Here is a 17,302-nt window from a genome sequence, read left to right as displayed (position 1 = left end):
GGGGGGGGAGCAGATGACCCAAAAGTTCGATTCCTTTAAAGCCCAAATAGTTTTTTATAGAATTTTTAGCTGTTTGGAGTACATTTCGAGGCTCAAAAACTCTGGCTTATCGGAGAAATACGTTTGTGATCAAGTTGAAAAGTTTGTATTATCAGCAGCACAACTCGAAATTTTCAAAGGAAAAAAATAAGAGCACGAGATCCTTGTGTCATCTGTCATCTCGTTTTTCTGCGGTTAGGTGAAACAGAAGACCTCTTTTTCTTTTCAAAAAAAGAAAATGATATGAGAGGAGCCATCTGTCATTTTGAGAAAAAATAATAGATGAGAGAGAGAGAGAGAGAGAGAGAGAGAGAGAGAGAGAGAGAGAGAGAGAGAGAGAGAGAGAGAGAGAGAGAGAGAGAGAAGTGTAGTTTATGCTCTTTTCTCTGAAAAAACCTAATGAACGGAAAATAGAATAAACTCGTTAGGGAAAAAGAACGCATGCCATTAACCACTAACATATAGGTCATTAAAAATTCAAAAAATGGGTGAAACGGGAGAAAAAACAAGAGAAGAATGTGAAGAAGGTTGTAAAGGAAACAGAATGTGAAGAATGATGATGACTGACAGCCAAAGACCCCCGTATATTCTCCCCCGAACAGCTGTTGTCGCTTTTTTCACAAAGTGTCCGGTGTGGGGGTGAGCCTGGCTCCCGGAGCCCCCGCCGGGACAAAAAGTAGGTCAAATTTTCTTTTGAAGGATGCAGGGGACTTTGGGAGATGGTTCAAAAATCGCCAATTACTTGTAAGGTGTTGTTGTGTTGCAGCGCCGCCACTGGATTTTGCGGTTGTAGGTTTTAAAATGCCCATATTTCTGTTCATTTTCTACTTAGCCTCATGGAACTCACATGATCAAATTGAGCTTCTCTCAAGCTTCCAAATGAATATAAATATGACAATGTTTGAAATATCCCTATGTGCCTTTAATGCCACCGAAAATTCCTTTGCGCTTTTAAACTGGATCCCATTTTCAAATGATCGTATCTCCGTTAACTTTTGATGTAATCTTACGAAATTCACAATTTTGAATTAAGCTTTTCTTAGGCTTTCAAATGAATATAAATATGACCTAGTTTAAAATATCCCTATGCGCCTTTAATGCCGCCAGAAGTTCTTATGTGCCTTTTACACTGGACCCAAGTTTCGAATCCCCATATCTCCGTTCATTTCTTACCTAGCTTTATGAAATTTAAATTTTTGGATTTTACTTTTTTTAGTCTTTCAAATGAATATAAATATGCCATTGTTTTAATCTCGTTTCCCTATGCGCCTTTAAACTAGAGCCATTTTTTAACGGAATGATTATAGCTCCGTTTTTCAGTGCATCACAAAATCACTTCAAACTTGTTCGAATTTTTTAAAATTTTGTCAGTGTACTGCACAAGACTAGAACTTCATTACTGTAGTTGACAACTTTTTTGTGCAACAGCGCCCTAAAGAGATATGCCACGTGGAAGGGCACCTGAGGGATGGGGGCAGCGACGGCTCAAAGGGGTCTGGGCCTCTTCCGTGTGGCATAACTCCCCAGGCTCAAACTTTACAAAAAAGTTGTTAATTAAAATAATGAAGGTCTTGTTCTGATTAGTATATCCAGTAGTTTTCAGACAAATTGAACAAATTTCAGATAGATTTTCAGACTGGTGAAATAGGGAAAACGCTTTTTTCAAGTGTTTGCTTTGAAACGCATTTCCATACCAATAGATATTTTTCAACGATCAGTTTTTGATAATTTCATAAAACAGAAAAAAAGACTATTGCTCATCATTAAAAGATCCAGTTATAAACGAAATGAGAAAGAAAAAAATTAATGAGAAAAAAGAGGAAAAATATTTGTTTAATTTTGACAGAACCCATTTTCACATCTGGTGTATGTGTGTGTGTGGATTACTAAAATGAATGGAGTTTTTTCCTCTTTTCTAATGACTCAACCCTCCAGAAAACCAGACACCCCAAACGTCATTACGGAAGAAAAGAACAAATGTGCGAAAGAATATTTGAATGGGAGAAGAAGAATCAAAATATTTGAGTAGGTTGCTAGCCAGCAGCCTGTCAGCCGCCTCCGTTCCGTTTTGTGCTTGCTCAATGCTAAAGTCAAGAAAACGAAGCAAAAAGAAAATAAAGAGTTTGGAAGCAGTGAGGGTCGAACCCCCGAGGTGTCGCTTGGTGGCCAGGCGCGTTAGCCAAAACACAAAGCGTGCAGTTGACATATGAGAGGTTAGAGTGCGTATAAGAGTGGGCGGCTTTTGGTGGCGACTCACCTTCGTTCTCCTCACTTATCGGCATTCGTCGTCGTGTTGTATTCGTCATTTTTTCTGGAATTTTCTGATTTTTCCTAAAAAAATCGGGGAAAGATCTCCGCAAAAGGACACAATAAGTCAATAATACAGAGAGTGTGTGCGGATGTCTGCGTCTCTATGTTTGCTTAGAAACCATGTCCCAATAAATTTGATTTCTGACGATGTTCTTTTTTTTAACCATTTAAAATTAAGTTTTCTTTTTTTCAACTCTTTTCCGATATCAAATCATCGATAAAAATAAGCAAAAAGAGTTTGGAGGCACCCGGAGTCGAACTCGAGAGGTGTCGCTTGGAAGTCAAGCGCGTTAACCAAAAAGCCAACTGTGCAGCTGGAGAGAAATGGTATGGAGGGCGTATAAAAACCGCGCGGAAATCAAAGATTTTTAGCGATATTTGGGGAATTTTTGTGCCAATTTTCAAAACATTTTCTTCAAGAAAATTAAAAATTCGGAGAAGCAATAAATATATTTATTCATTCACAGAAAAAAATACAAACAAAACAAAAAAATGATTAATTCACAAGATATGTTCGATTAGGCTTCCAGAGCGATTTTTTCGCGGCGTGGCTTCTCTTTTTCTGAAATTTCTCGGATTTTTTGCTGAAAAAATATCTTTTTCCGGAAAATTTTACCTTTTTCCGCAACTTTTTCAGGCATTTCATGGTCTGGAACCTCTGGAAGATCTACAGGAACTTGGGCGGCCAATAGCTCCTCCAATTCATTTTCCACATCGGACACATCGGCGTTGGATAGCTGGCCAGAGAGCATATTTGAAATTTCCTGAAAATTTTAAAAATTAATTTCTGTGAATCTGTGCATCCGGATGTCCCTCCTCATACCGCTTGATACTCCGCGGCTTCCTTGGTTTCCTCCATGATTTTGTCGATTTCATCGATATCGAACAGTTGATTCATCCTCTTTAGAGCCTCATTTCCTTGTCGAAGTCCCTCGGTTACTCGTTGTTGAACTTCAGCAAATTCTAAGTCGGTTACCTGGAAAAAATTTTTTTTGAAAAATTTTTTTTTTTGGTTTTTCATGCTCACCATTTGCTCAATTTTGCTTAAATGTTTCAGCGTTTGATCGATGATATTTTCCTGGTATCGCTTCTTCTTAAGGATGAGCAATGCGCGGCTGAAAATTGAAAAAAAAACACTTTTTCGATTTTTTTAAAAAGAATCTCACTCTTTCTTGCCATCTTTCAACAATTGTTTCGCTAGCTGCCGCTCTTTTTCTAGACAATTCTCCTTCCGTTTCACCATTTGTTTCATCTTGTCCCTCTGCGTTTTTAATGCCAGAATTGCGTTGTCCTGATCCGACACTGGCGCTGATTTGGGCGCTTTCTCTTTTTTCGAAAATATTCCTCCCATTTTTCTGGAATTTTTCGGTAATTTTTAGGCTGAAAAAGCGAAAAAAACGGCTGAAAATGACGCGAGAACGATGAATCAATATTTGCACTCTCTCCGCGTAAATCGACACGAGGGCCGTGGACGAGGAGGCGCCTGGAGAAAGCTAGTACGCGGCCAGCCGATCGGTGATTTTCGAATTCATTTTCGCTGCGTTTTCGCCGTTTTTCGATGGGTTTTCGATGGAATTTCTTGATTTTTTCGATTTCTATAGTTTTTAAATAATCTATTTCTTCAAATAAAAGTCAGGTTTACAGAAAATTCCCGTTGAAAACCGAGAAAATCGGACAAAATTGAGACTGGGCGAGACTTCCCTAAGAAATTGATTTTTCGCTGGGAATTTCCTGGCTTTCTAGGCGTTTCAGTTTATTTTCAGCTGTGAAATTGGGTTTTACAGCGGATTTTCTCTAGAAAAGTCGAAGAAAATTTTCCGAAATCTCCCAAAATTGAAAAATACATCTTCAGCGGTTTTTCAGTGACTATTGGCTATTTTGTACCCTTAAAACGCTGTTTTTTTGCAGACTTTGACCAGAATTTCACCCAAAATCCTTCAAATTTCGCCGAGAATTCGCAATTTTCATTCTGGACCGTTTTGGCCTAGTTTATAGCCTAAAAATAGGTGTTTGTCTTGAAAAACTCGGTTTCCGGCTATTTTTCAGTTCAAATTTGCGATTTTCCCGCAGTTTTCTAGGTCAAAATCGATATATTGGCCGACTCCGCCCCCCCCCCCCCCCCCCTCACCGCCTGCTACCCCATAGAGACACTAGGCCCACCGTTCTGCACATTTTAATATTGATTTTGCACTAAGTAGTTGTTTTGGACGATTTTTCGTCTTTTTCTACTCGTTTTTGACCTATTTCTCGATAAAATTGCCTATTTTTCATATTTTCAGGCACCCCAATCCCTCCAACCCAACTAAAGATGTCAGAGGATCGGAAAAAGAAGAATGACGATATGGCGACCGTGGAGTTCGAGTCGTCCGAAGAGGTCTCCATCATCCCGACGTTCGACAAAATGGGACTTCGCGAGGACTTGCTACGTGGAATCTACGCTTATGGCTTCGAGAAGCCGTCGGCAATTCAACAACGCGCGATTCCAGCGATTCTGAAGGCTCGTGACGTCATCGCACAGGCTCAGTCTGGTACCGGAAAGACGGCGACGTTCTCGATTTCGGTGCTCCAATCGTTGGATACGCAAGTCCGCGAGACACAGGCGTTGATTCTATCGCCGACGAGAGAATTGGCTGTGCAGATTCAGAAGGTTCGGTTTTTGAATGGATTTTCGGCGGAATATAAGCTATTTCCAGCGAATTTAGCCTCTAAATTCGCTGGAAACAGGTTGAATTCTCCCAAAATAAGTTAGAATAGCTGAAGAGTTGTCCACTAAATTGTAGACGTTTTAGAATGAGTTTTAGGTGAATTTGAAGGCAATTTTAGCCGTTTCCAGCGATTTTAGACCTGATTTGAGGGCTGTTTTCGGTCAATAAGATGTGCAAAAACATATTTTTCTGTTGATTTATGCCCATTTTGACCGTTTTCTGGCGTCTGGAGCTTTTGAAATTTTTGTAAGGTGCAAAACAGTCCTAGTTTTTTTGGCGATTAGCCAATTACTGAAAATCACCCCGTTTTCGTACTGAAAACGCGGGAAAAACAAGTGTCTTTCGGAAAGAAATTCACTGAAAATCGTCTCCAAATAGATAACGGCTAATTGTTGCTGAAAATTGACTTAAAACCTTGAAAATAGGCTGAAAATGACCCAAAATTCGTGGAAAACAGCTTGAAATCCCTTCAAAACAGGTCTGAATTCGCTGGAAATAGCTAATTTAGACCTATATTCAGTGGTTCCTTGACCGTTACTAAGGTAATTTCAGCGTTTTTGACCCCATTTCCAGCGATTTCAAAGGAATTTTCAGCTATTTTCAGCTAATTTAGACTCCATTTCCAGAAATTTTCCCTTCTAGCCAAATCTCCAAACTTCCAGGTCGTCTTGGCTCTCGGAGACTATATGAACGTCCAATGCCACGCGTGCATTGGAGGAACCAATCTCGGCGAGGACATTCGCAAACTCGACTACGGACAGCACGTCGTCTCAGGCACCCCTGGCCGTGTCTTCGACATGATTCGCCGTCGTAACCTCCGCACTCGCGCCATCAAGCTCTTGGTGCTCGACGAGGCCGACGAGATGCTCAACAAGGGATTCAAGGAGCAGCTGTACGATATCTATCGCTATTTGCCACCTGGAGCTCAGGTCGTGTTGCTCTCCGCCACACTTCCACACGAGATTCTCGAGATGACCAGCAAATTCATGACGGATCCGATCAGAATTCTGGTGAAACGTGACGAGTTGACTCTTGAAGGAATCAAGCAATTCTTCGTTGCCGTCGATAAGGAGGAGTGGAAGTTCGATACCCTCATCGATCTCTACGACACCCTCACCATCACTCAGGCCGTGCTTTTCTGCAATACTCGTAGAAAGGTAGGAAGTGCTCCAGATTCTGGAGCCTCAAGCATTTTCAGTGCTTTTTTAGCTTCGAGAAAAGATAAATTTCGGGCAGAACTACCAATATTAACCGCGAATTTCAAAAAATCGTTCCAGGTCGACTGGTTGACTGACAAGATGAAGGAGGCGAATTTCACCGTCTCGTCGATGCACGGAGACATGGAACAGAAGGATCGTGATGAGGTGATGAAGGAGTTCCGCGCTGGAAACACTCGTGTCCTGATTTCCACGGATGTCTGGGCCAGAGGACTCGATGTTCCACAAGTGTCGTTGGTGAGTTTGGGGGGTGTTGAGGGAATCTAGATTCTGAGATTCTAGATTCTCATAGCTTGAAAGTGGCTGAATTCCTCTCAAAAATAGCTGAAATCAGCCCAGAAAAACAGTGAATTTGGCAAAAGTTGGTGGAAATCTGACCCCTTTCAAATGTCGAAACATTTTTCGAAAGCTACTTAAATTTTGTCTGTAAATAGCCTAAAAATAGCCTAAAAATGCCATAAAGCGAGCCAAAACAGGCTCAAAAAAGTCTGCAAATGGCTTGGAGATGTCTGAAAATTGCCTAAGATCCACCAAAAAATAGGCTTCACTTAAGCCTATTTTTAGTAGATCTGTAAATTGCTGAGGATCAACCCTTAAAGGAACAGAATATACATCAACAAATGGCTGGAAATAAGCCGAAATTTCGATTAAAAAGGCTTAAAAAGACCTGAAAACGGCAGAAAAAACGAGCAAAAAATGACTGAAATAGGTCTGAGAATTCGTTGAAAAAAATCTGTAGAAATCTGAATGAAAAAGCCCCTAAATTGCTCAGCTTTAATTTCTAAAAATTAAAAATCAGCAATTTTAAAGCGATTTCAGCCTTAAATCCTGATTTTTCATTCTCAAAAAGTTTTTTTAAAAATGAGAAATGAGCAATCTAAATGTTCCTTGTCATCAACTACTGAAAATTACGGGAATTTACTACTGAAATTTGCTGAAAATTGTCCCAAACCCCCATAGAAACACACCAAAATACACTTAAATTGCCTAAAAATGGCTGAAAATGACCGAAAAATTGGCCAGAATCGCTGAAAATGACATTTTTTGTTGGAAAAAAGAGCTCTAAATTTTCACAAAAAACCACAATTTTCTCCCCTTTTCTCAAATGAAAAATGAGCAATTTTCAGCTCTAAATTATCTCTAAAAAATTCCAGGTCATCAACTACGACCTGCCCAACAATCGTGAGCTCTACATCCACCGCATCGGTCGTTCGGGACGTTTCGGACGCAAAGGAGTCGCCATCAACTTTGTCAAACAAGACGACGTCAGAATCCTTCGCGACATTGAGCAATACTACTCGACCCAAATCGACGAGATGCCAATGAACATTGCTGACATTATTTAATTCTATTTTACTCTCCTGAAAAATTACGATAATCCATCTGTTTTCCTTCAAAGAATGCGCTGAAAATCCCCTTTTTTTTCGTCCCTTTTTCGTCTTAAATTGTGCTAAAAATCCACATTTTCTCCTCGTTTTACTCTCTCAGTTCTCTCTTCTTTTTCAGCCTTAAAAACCCATCGATATTCTCTCTGTTTCCCTCCTTTTTCTCACAGAAAAACCCCTTATTTTATCCCAAAAATCCCCTGAAAATTCCCCAAAAAACTTAATCTATTTCCCCATTTTTTTGCTGAAATTCCCCGAAATTTCCCCACATTTTTCACTGTTTCATACGATTTTTCTGATCCAATGTTGACAATAAATTCCGCCCGAACCCCAAAAATCCAAATTTTCTCTCCAGATTTTTTCGAGAATAGGACTGCCTTTTTTTGCTATTTTTTTTGCTGAAACTTCAGATTTTTTTTTCAATTTTTTTTTTCAGAATTTCGAGAAGATGGACCAGGACGACGACGCCATCTGTTTGTCAGATGACGATGGTGATGAGTGTATAGTGATAGAGGAATCGACGGTGATGAAGAAGGAAGATGAGAAAATGTAGGTTTGGCCTAGAAAATCGGGAAATTGGGGTTTCTCTTACGCGATTTCTGGCCATTTTTTAACGATTTCCAGGGGATTTTTTGGCTATTTTTAGCGGATTTTTTGGCCATTTTTAAGCGTTTTACAGCGGGTTTTTGGCTATTTTTAAGCGATTTTCAGCGGATTTTTGGCTATTTTTGGTCATTTTTAAGCGATTTCCAAGTGATTTTTTGGCCATTTTTAAGCGATTTTCAGCCGATTTTTTAGCTATTTTCAGATGATTTTTAAGCGATTTTCAGCGGATTTTTTTGGCTATTTTTAGCGGATTTTTATGCGATTTTCAGCGGATTTTTAGGCTATTTTTAGCGGATTTTTATGCGATTTTCAGCGGATTTTTTGGCTATTTTTAGCGGATTTTTATGCGATTTCCAAGGGAACTTTTCGACTATTTTCAGCCAAATTTCTTGTTTCCAGATGCACTTCCAGCTACTCACTGATGGAATCAATCAATAATCGACCGCGAAGTCAACCGATTCGCTCGAAAACTTGGCTGGACGATGAAATGAGCGAATTGGATAGATTGATTCAAAGAAAGAATACGTTCTCGACCGCTGGTGATAATTTTGGAGAAATCGATTTTGGCGATTTTCGAGCGACGTCGTCGTCAGCGGCGACGTCTTCTGAATTCGCCGCCACGTCATCATCGAATTCGATTAGACCAGAGAAACGGAAATTGGCAGAGGATGAGAAGGAGACGCAGAAGGTGTGAAGAAGGATTCTGGAAATCTGGATTTTTTGGAAATTTTGAATTTTTAGAAAATTCTGGAAATCTGGAATTTTGAGAATCGGGAAGTTTTGAAAAATCTGGAATTCAGCAAAATTCAAAAATTTGAAAATCTGGAACTTTGAAATTCTGGGATTCTCAAAAATTCTTGAAATTCTGGAAGTCTGGAATTTTGAGAATCTGGAATTTTTGAAAAATCTGGAAATCTGAATTTTTGGAATTCCTGAAAATCTAGAAAATTTGAGAATCTGAAATTTTTATAAAATTTTGAATTTTGCAAATTTCAAAAAATTTAAAAATCTGAAATTTTGAGAATCTGGAATTTTTGAAAAATCTGGAAATCTGAATTTTTGGAATTCCTGAAAATCTAGAAAATTTGAGAATCTGAAATTTTTATAAAATTTTGAATTTTGCAAATTTCAAAAAATTTAAAAATCTGAAATTTTGAGAATCTGGAATTTTTGAAAAATCTGGAAATCTGAATTTTTGGAATTCCTGAAAATCTAGAAAATTTGAGAATCTGAAATTTTTATAAAATTTTGAATTTTGCAAATTTCAAAAAATTTAAAAATCTGAAATTTTGAGAATCTGGAATTTTTGAAAAATCTGGAAATCTGGAATTTTGAGAATTTCGAAAAAACGGAATATTCAAAAATTTGAAAATAAAGAAAAAATCTGGAAAATCTGGATCTAATATATGGAAAAATCTGAAACTTTTGAAAATCTGAAAATCTGGAATTTTCGAAAAATTTGATTTTTTCGGAATTCCAGATTTTCAGATTTCATAAAAATATTTCCATTTTTTTCAATTTTCAGATTTTCAATTTGTTTTACGTTAAATCTGAAAATCTCAATTTCAGAATTTCGAAAAATTTGAAAATTCAATTTTTTTGAAATTTTTCCAGGAACTCAAAGAGAGTGCGAAACGCATGAGAGACGCAGAGAAGGAGCGGAAAACGGCTGAAAAAGATCACAGAAAAGGAGAAATTCAGAAGAAAAAGGAGGAAAAGGAGGTGAGAAAATTTGGCACCGCGAAACTTCGAAACCGCGACATTTCGAAACTGCGACACTTCGAAACGGCGACACTTCGAAACCGCGACTTTTCGAAACCGGAATTTTCGAAACCGCGACATTTCGAAACCGGACGTTTCGAAACCGCGATATTTCGAAACCATTCATTTCGAAACCGAGATATATCGAAACTGATTTTACGTCATTTTACGTGACCGTGTTTTCTTCGGTTTCGAAATGACCGGTTTCGAAGTGTCGCGGTTTCGAAATATCGCGGTTGCGAAATGTCGCGGTTTCGAAATGGCGCGAAGCCCAAAAATTAAAAATTACAAAAAAAAATTACAAAAAAAATTACAGAGAGAAAAAGAGCAACGAAGAATCGAACGAGAAATTTCGGCGGCGCTGAACTCAAAGTGTGAGCAATACACGTATTGCCACGTTGGCAAGACGGTCGTTGACACAATTCGTGAGTTTTGGCTTGGCGGGAAATTTGAATTTTTGAAAAAAAAATTTTTTTTGGAAATGTTTTCCTGTATAATTTCAGCAAAAACCATCTGAAAATACTGAAAAAATGAAAATTTGAAAAAAAATTTTTTTCAAAATTTTCGAAATTTTCAGCCGGCCTTGAAGCTGAGCTGAAACTGGTCTACGCGGATCGAAAAATCGCCGATCAGCTGAAAATCGATACGGATTTGGGGACGAGAATCGAATGGCGACGAAAATGTGTCGAATTGAAAGAGGACGAGGATGGGAAGAATGAGAGATTTGAGTATATGGTTGGTTTTCTGTGTTTCCGGATGTCCGGATGTCCAAAGAATTCTGGAATTTTGAAAATTTGGAAGCTCAGAAATCCAAAATTTGACTCCACGACGCTTTGGAACCACGACTTTCCGGAACCAGGACGTTGCAGAACCACGACGTTTCAGAACCCGACGTTTCAGAACCCGACGTTTCAGAACCCGGCGTTTCAAAACCCGACGTTTCAGAACCACGACTTTTCGAAACCACGACGTTTCAGAACCCACCGTTTCAGAACCCGACGTTTCAGAACACGACGTTTCAGAACCACGACGTTTTGGAACCACGACTTTTCGGAACCAGGACGTTTCAGAACCACGACGTTTCAGAACCCGACGTTTCAGAACCCGACGTTTCAGAACCCGACGTTTTGGAACCACGACGTTTCAGAACTTTCTGCATTTTTGCATAATGGTTTTTGTACACCAAAATGCGTATTGCTCATTTCAATTTCTGCTTTTTTTGTTCATTTCAATTTCTGAAACGTCGGGTTCTGAAACGTCGTGGTTCTGAAACATCGGGTTCTGAAATGTTGTGATTCCGAAACGTCGGGTTCCAAAACGTCGTGGTTTCGAAACGTCGGGTTCTGAAACGTCGTGGTTCTGAAACATCGGGTTCTGAAACGTCGGGTTCTGAACGTCGTGGCTCCGAAACGTCGGTTTCCGAAACGTCGTGGTTCCGAAACGTCGTGGTTCTGAAACGTTGTGGTTCCGAAACGTCGGTTTCCGAAACGTCGTGGTTCCGGAATGTCGCGTTCGGAAACGTCGTGGTTCTGAAACTTCGTGGTTCTGAAACGTCGTGGTTCCGAAACGTCGTGGTTCTGAAACTTCGTGGTTCTGAAACGTCGTGGTACCGAAACGTCGTGGTTCTGAAACGTCGGGTTCTGAAACATCTTGGAGCGAAATTTTGGATTTCTGAATTTCCAAAGTTTTAGAATTTCGTAGTTTCAATTTTTCGAATTTTCAGGAATTCAGAATTTCCAATTTTCTAAAATTCAAAATTTTCAGTCAACCCAAAACTTGTTCGCCGTGGTGGTGCCGGCTGGAACGCTGAAAGACGTCATCGAATCGGGATCCTTGACGGATTTCATTGAAGAGGTAAGGGGGCATCGGGACATCGGGACACACAGACAAATGGAAATTTTGGAAAATTGGAAAATATTGAAAATTCGAAAAGAAATTTTTTTTGGAAAATTCTGGAAAATCGAAATATCCAGGGAAATTCTAAAAATTGTGAAAATTCTGAAAATTTCAAAAAAAAATTTTTTCAATTTTCAGATTTTCAAAATTTCTGAAAATTCTGAAAATTCCAAAAAAAAATTTTTCAAACTTTCAAAAATGTTCAGCAACGCGCCGGATTTCAAAACGGACGATGCACGATGCTCATCGTCTCATTCGGAAAATTGGAATTTCAAAAAAAGCGAATTCACCGAATTTCGTTGGAGATCTACGCGGCGCATCGAGCGCAATTCGTTCAAATCGACTCGATTCCCGAGTTGGCACTATTTTCAGCACAATATTTGAGAAGTTTAGCGAGAAGAGAGAAGAAGAGGATGGAGCAGAAGACGGAGGATTCTGGAGCGTCTGGAGGCTCTGGAGCACATAAATTACAATATTTGGGAGAGAAGGTTTGTTTTTTGGAGCGCATTTGCTGGCTTTTGGGAATTTTGAGAATTTGAAATAATAGAAAATTTCTAAATTTTTCAAAAAATGACATTGAAAATTCCAAAAATCGGTTTCTCGAAAAATTTCTCGAAAGATTTCTCGAAAATTCCAAAAATCGGGAATTTTTTCAAAAAGTTAACTTTAGGCTCCGCCCACTTTTCAATTTTTACCGGTTTTTCCTTTTTGTTCTTCTCAGAGCTTTCTAGGACCATCTAGAACCGTCCAGAACCTTCTATAACCTTCTAAAACCTTCTAGAACCGTCTAGAACCTTCTATAACCATCCAGAACCCTTTAGAACCTCTTCTGGAGGCTCTGGAGCAAAGAAATTACAGTATTTGAGAAAGAAGGTTTGTTGGGGCGCATTTTCAGCTTTTTTGGGAATTTTGAGAATTTGAAATAATACAAGATTTTCAAAATTTTCAAAAAAATACCAAATTTCAAAATAGAAAATTCCAAAAATCCGGAATTTTTTCAAAATTTATTATTTATGCTCCGCCCCCTTGACTCTGCCCACTTTTCGATTTCCCCGGCAGTTTTTTTTTCTTCTCAGAGCTTTCTAGGACCATCTAGAACCGATTAGAACAGTCAGGAACAGTCTAGAACCGTCTTGAACAGTCAGGAATAGTCTAGAACCGCCTGGAACTTTCTAGAACTTTCAAGAACCTTCTAGAATCGTCCAGAACTGTCTAGAACCATCCAGAAGCTTCTAGAACCATCCAGAAACTTCTAGAACCTTTTAGAACCGCCTGGAACAGTGTAGAACCTTCTAGAACCTTCTAGAACCGTCTAGAATCTTCTAGGACCTCCACAGCAAGCCAAATCGATTGGTGTATTTTTTTCATGTCTCTAGGATTACTGTAGCTCGAGATAAGGTATTTTTTGTGGAGAAGTCAAAATTACAGTAATCCAGAAATTTTCCAAAATCTAGTCATGATTATAATCAATAGAGAGCTCACAGCAAGCCGAGTCGATTGGTCTAACTGTCACATTTCTAAGATTACTGTAGCCCGAGATACGGTTGTTTTAATGGAGAAGTCGAAAGTACAGTAATCCAAAAAATTTCTAAAAATTTAGAAATAAAAGAAAGTTTAGAAATACTTTTATCTTAAATTTTTCTGAATTTCAAATTTCCGAAATTTCAAAAACCTTTAGATATTTCAAATTTCAAATTCCCCCCTGAATTTTGCAGGGTATCGTAATGGGGTCTCGCCGCGAAATCGTGTCGGACTGGTGGTCGAAAATGCTCTCAACAATTGATCGTCTATCGGATTCGCAACGGCGAGCAATTATCGATTTGATTCCGGATCCGATTGAGGGAATTGATAAATACTCTAAAATGGACTATTCGGAAGCGATTCAAGAGATTGGAGACGTCGTGGCGGAGAATGGCCGCCGGGTTGGACCGATTATGGCTCATCGAATACTCACTATGCTAACTGATGAAACTGGAAATTCCATTGTTGAATGATTACTGGATTTTTTTTCGAATTTTACTCGGAATAAATTAATTTTTCACTTGAATTTCTTTTTCGATTTTAGCTTTTGATTGAATATACTCTTGATAGATTTGAAATTTTTTTTGGATTACTGTAATTTTGACTTATCCATTAAAACTACCGTATCTCGAGCTACAGTAATCCTAGAAATGCGAAAACTACACCAATCGATTCGATTTGCCCAGGACCCAGGACCCAGTCAAACCTTCAATTCTACAGTAAACTGTAATCTTTGATACTTTCCAATTCCCATCGCCTCCGTTTACGTTCCGTTCCCATATTTTTATGTCTTTCCGGAAACTATAAAAGGAGGCTCTTGGGGAAAAATGTCAGTGTGTTCTTTTTGTTCTGTTGAGATGCAACACCCTGGGTCCCTGTACCTCAAGGTCCCTGGATCCGTAGATCCGTGGATCCGTGGATCCCTGGATCCATGGATCCTTGGGTTTCTGGTTCCCTAGATCCCTGGATCCGTGGATCCCTGAATCCCTGAAACCCTAGATCCCTGGATCTCTGAATTCCTGGATCCCTGGATCCTTGGATTTTCTGATATTTCGAAATTCTGGAAAATCCAAAAAATAGTTTTTCAAAAATCTAGAATTTCAGAAAGCGAAAAAAAAAAGTATAAGTTGAAAATTATAAATAGGAATTTTAAAAAATCTGAAATGTTAGTTTTTTTCCCTAATTTCAGATTTTGGAATTTTCAAAAAATTATTAGAAATTTAGAATTTTCAGTTTATTCTTGAGATTCCTTCCTTCAAAAAATTCTGGACTTTCAGGAATTTTCGAAAAAAAAGCGCAAACATTCCGAAAATTTGTTTTTCCTCAATCCATAATTTCCATATTTTTTCTGCCTGTACATATAATAATATATTATTTGTTCACTTTTTTTTTGAGTCACTGTTCATACAAAATATAAAAAATGGTGCCAAAAATTTCGATTTTTCGGTTTAATAATATATATTTTTATTGAAAAACTGTCTTAATAATTTTGAATTTGGTAAATTTTTTAAAAAATTGAAATCTAGATTTTCAGAAACTCCAAAAAAATTTTAATCTTTCTGAATTTACAAAAATAATAAAACATATTTAGAAATTCTTAAAAAAGTATTCTAATTTTATAATTTTAAAATTTTATAAAATTATTAAAATTGTAAATTTCATTTTAATTAAATTTACTTTTTCAAAAAAAATTTCCAAAATATTTGAACTTTTTTTGATTTTTTGAAACCTAGTGACGTATTTTTGTTTCGGCGATAAAAAAGAGAAAAAAACACAAATGTCAAAATTTTCTGTGTTTTCTTTTCGACACATAAAAACGTTTTTCTCCATGGAAAATCCATGGAAATGGTTTCACCTTTTTTGAATTTTCGCTCTTTTGGATTTCGGCATTTTTTCTTTTTTTGTTTCCTTAATTCTTTAATTTCTGAATTCCAAAATCTGAAATTTCTGAAAACTGAAAAGTCGAATTTCTAAATTTCGACAGTTTTTGAATTTTCTAATTTTCAAAATTTTCGAACTTCCAATGTTTCGAATTTCAAAGAACGTTATAAACTTTCCTGAATTTTTTGAATATTTGAAATTTTGGAAAATTCTACAATTTGAAATTTCAAGAGAAAATCCGAAAATTCTGAAATTCGAATGTTTAGAATTTCTCAAAACTCTGGAGTTCTGAGATTTGGGGAATTTCAGATTTTATTAATCTAAGAAACTAAGAAGCCTATGGATCCTAAGAATCCAGGAATTCAGGAATCCAGGAATTCAGGAATCCAGGAATCCAGGAATCTGGGAATCCAGGAATCCAGGAAACCAGGAATCTAAGAATCTAAGAAGCCTATGGATCCTAAGAATCCAGGAATTCGGGAATCCAGGAATTCAGGAATCCAGGAATCCAGGAATCTGGGAATCCAGGAATCCAGGAAACCAGGAATCTAAGAATCTAAGAAGCCTATGGATCCTAAGAATCCAGGAATTCGGGAATCCAGGAATTCAGGAATCCAGGAATTCAGAAAACCAGGAATCCAGGAATCCAGGAACCTGGGAATCCAGGAATCCAGGAAACCAGGAATCTAAGAATCTAAGAAGCCTATGGATCCTAAGAATCCAGGAATTCAGGAATCCAGGAATCTGGGAATCCAGGAATCCAGGAATTCAGGAATTCAGGAATCCAGGAATCCAGGAATCTGGGAATCCAGGAATCCAGGAATCCAGGAATTCAGGAATCCAGGAATTCAGGAATCTAAAAATCTAGAAATCTATATATGCTACAAAATTCTCAAAAACTTCAAACATCAGTTTTCCAATTTTCCGAAAAAATTTCCGTTTAATTTTCCAAAAAAACTATAATTCAAATCATCATTATTTGTTGGCTGAAACTACGTGTCTCCTCCCTTTTTTGACTCATAAAAATAATTATCATAAAAGTCCACTTTCCTTATCACTAATTTATCATTTTACAAGCACCCACCTGACCACACCTTTCTCCAGTTTCTAATTTTTGGTCAATTTTCAGTTTTATACTATTTTTACTTTTTTTTCAGTTTTATACTATTTTCACTTTTTCTGATATGTTTTCCGTATTTTTTCGGGATTTCTATAAATTTTAAAAATTCCAAAATTCAGAAATTTAACAATTCATAAATTTCGAAATTCTGGATTTCATATTCGAAATTTCCGTTTTTATGAAATTTCCAAAACTGAGGAATTCGAATATTCAGAAATTCAGAAACTCAGAAATTCAGAAATATAGAAATTCTGAAATTCTGAAGTTCTGAAATTCAGAAATTCAAAAATTCTATATTTCAAATTCGAAATTTCTGATTTCATGAAATTTCCAAAATTCTGAAATTCGAAAAATCAGATTTCAAAAAATTGGAATTTCAGAAAATCAGCAACTCAGAAACCCGAAATTTCGGAGCTGAATTTTCAAAAATTCAGGAATTTTTGATATTTCCAGTTCTAGATTTTCTGAAACTGGGATTTCCAGAATTCCAGAATTTTCATGGTTTTTTTTTCGAAAAATCCCAAAAGCATAGAATTTCAAAAAATTTAAAATTTTTAGAAATCAGAAAAAAGCAGTTTTTGATATTCCTAAAATTCTGAATTTATAAAAATTAAAATTGAAAATTTTCTCTTTTTTTTTGAAATTTTTCCGGAATGTTAATTTTTGATATTCAGGAATTTTCGAGAGTTTCTGAATTACACAAAACTGTAGAAAAAAATCCTAAAATTCAAAATTTACTTGAATTTCTGAATGACATGAATTGCTAAAGTCCTAGAGCGTCTGGTTCTTTGAATTTCCGACATTTTGAAATTCTGAAATTAAAAAAAATTTCAGCCCAAAAAGAAGAAGAAGAAGAAAAAA

The 17,302-nt window shown here is 37.3% G+C and overlaps 4 protein-coding genes across 4 annotated transcripts; 3 read left to right on the top strand and 1 right to left on the bottom strand.

Annotated features, from left to right (window-relative positions):
• Positions 1 to 2,867: 2,867 nt before the first annotated feature.
• Cbr-vps-20 lies at positions 2,868 to 3,700 on the bottom strand (the record flags this gene model as incomplete). Its single annotated transcript, XM_002638743.1, has 5 exons — positions 2,868 to 2,911; positions 2,966 to 3,113; positions 3,173 to 3,325; positions 3,377 to 3,464; positions 3,516 to 3,700. 5 exons carry the CDS (start codon positions 3,698 to 3,700, stop codon positions 2,868 to 2,870), a joined length of 618 nt encoding a protein of 205 aa, XP_002638789.1.
• Positions 3,701 to 4,657: 957 nt separating this feature from the next.
• On the top strand, positions 4,658 to 7,617 carry CBG05145 (the record flags this gene model as incomplete). Its single annotated transcript, XM_002638744.1, has 4 exons — positions 4,658 to 4,996; positions 5,717 to 6,211; positions 6,332 to 6,508; positions 7,426 to 7,617. The coding sequence occupies 4 exons, from the start codon at positions 4,658 to 4,660 to the stop codon at positions 7,615 to 7,617; spliced, it is 1,203 nt and encodes a 400-aa protein (XP_002638790.1).
• A 487-nt stretch (positions 7,618 to 8,104) lies between these two features.
• CBG05147 lies at positions 8,105 to 13,913 on the top strand (the record flags this gene model as incomplete). Its single annotated transcript, XM_045239352.1, has 7 exons — positions 8,105 to 8,205; positions 8,662 to 8,950; positions 9,877 to 9,984; positions 10,340 to 10,432; positions 10,618 to 10,758; positions 12,126 to 12,407; positions 13,635 to 13,913. 7 exons carry the CDS (start codon positions 8,105 to 8,107, stop codon positions 13,911 to 13,913), a joined length of 1,293 nt encoding a protein of 430 aa, XP_045092845.1.
• A 384-nt stretch (positions 13,914 to 14,297) lies between these two features.
• On the top strand, positions 14,298 to 16,189 carry CBG05148 (the record flags this gene model as incomplete). The annotated part of the gene is made up of 2 exons (XM_002638747.1): positions 14,298 to 14,390; positions 15,680 to 16,189. 2 exons carry the CDS (start codon positions 14,298 to 14,300, stop codon positions 16,187 to 16,189), a joined length of 603 nt encoding a protein of 200 aa, XP_002638793.1.
• Positions 16,190 to 17,302: the final 1,113 nt, after the last annotated feature.

The sequence above is a fragment of the Caenorhabditis briggsae genome (genome assembly GCF_000004555.2).
Source record: "Caenorhabditis briggsae complete genome, chrI, whole genome shotgun sequence".
Classification (NCBI taxonomy): Eukaryota; Metazoa; Nematoda; class Chromadorea; order Rhabditida; family Rhabditidae; genus Caenorhabditis; species Caenorhabditis briggsae.
The sequence above is the reverse complement of the archived record's forward strand: the minus strand, read 5'-3'. Positions and strand labels throughout refer to the sequence as shown.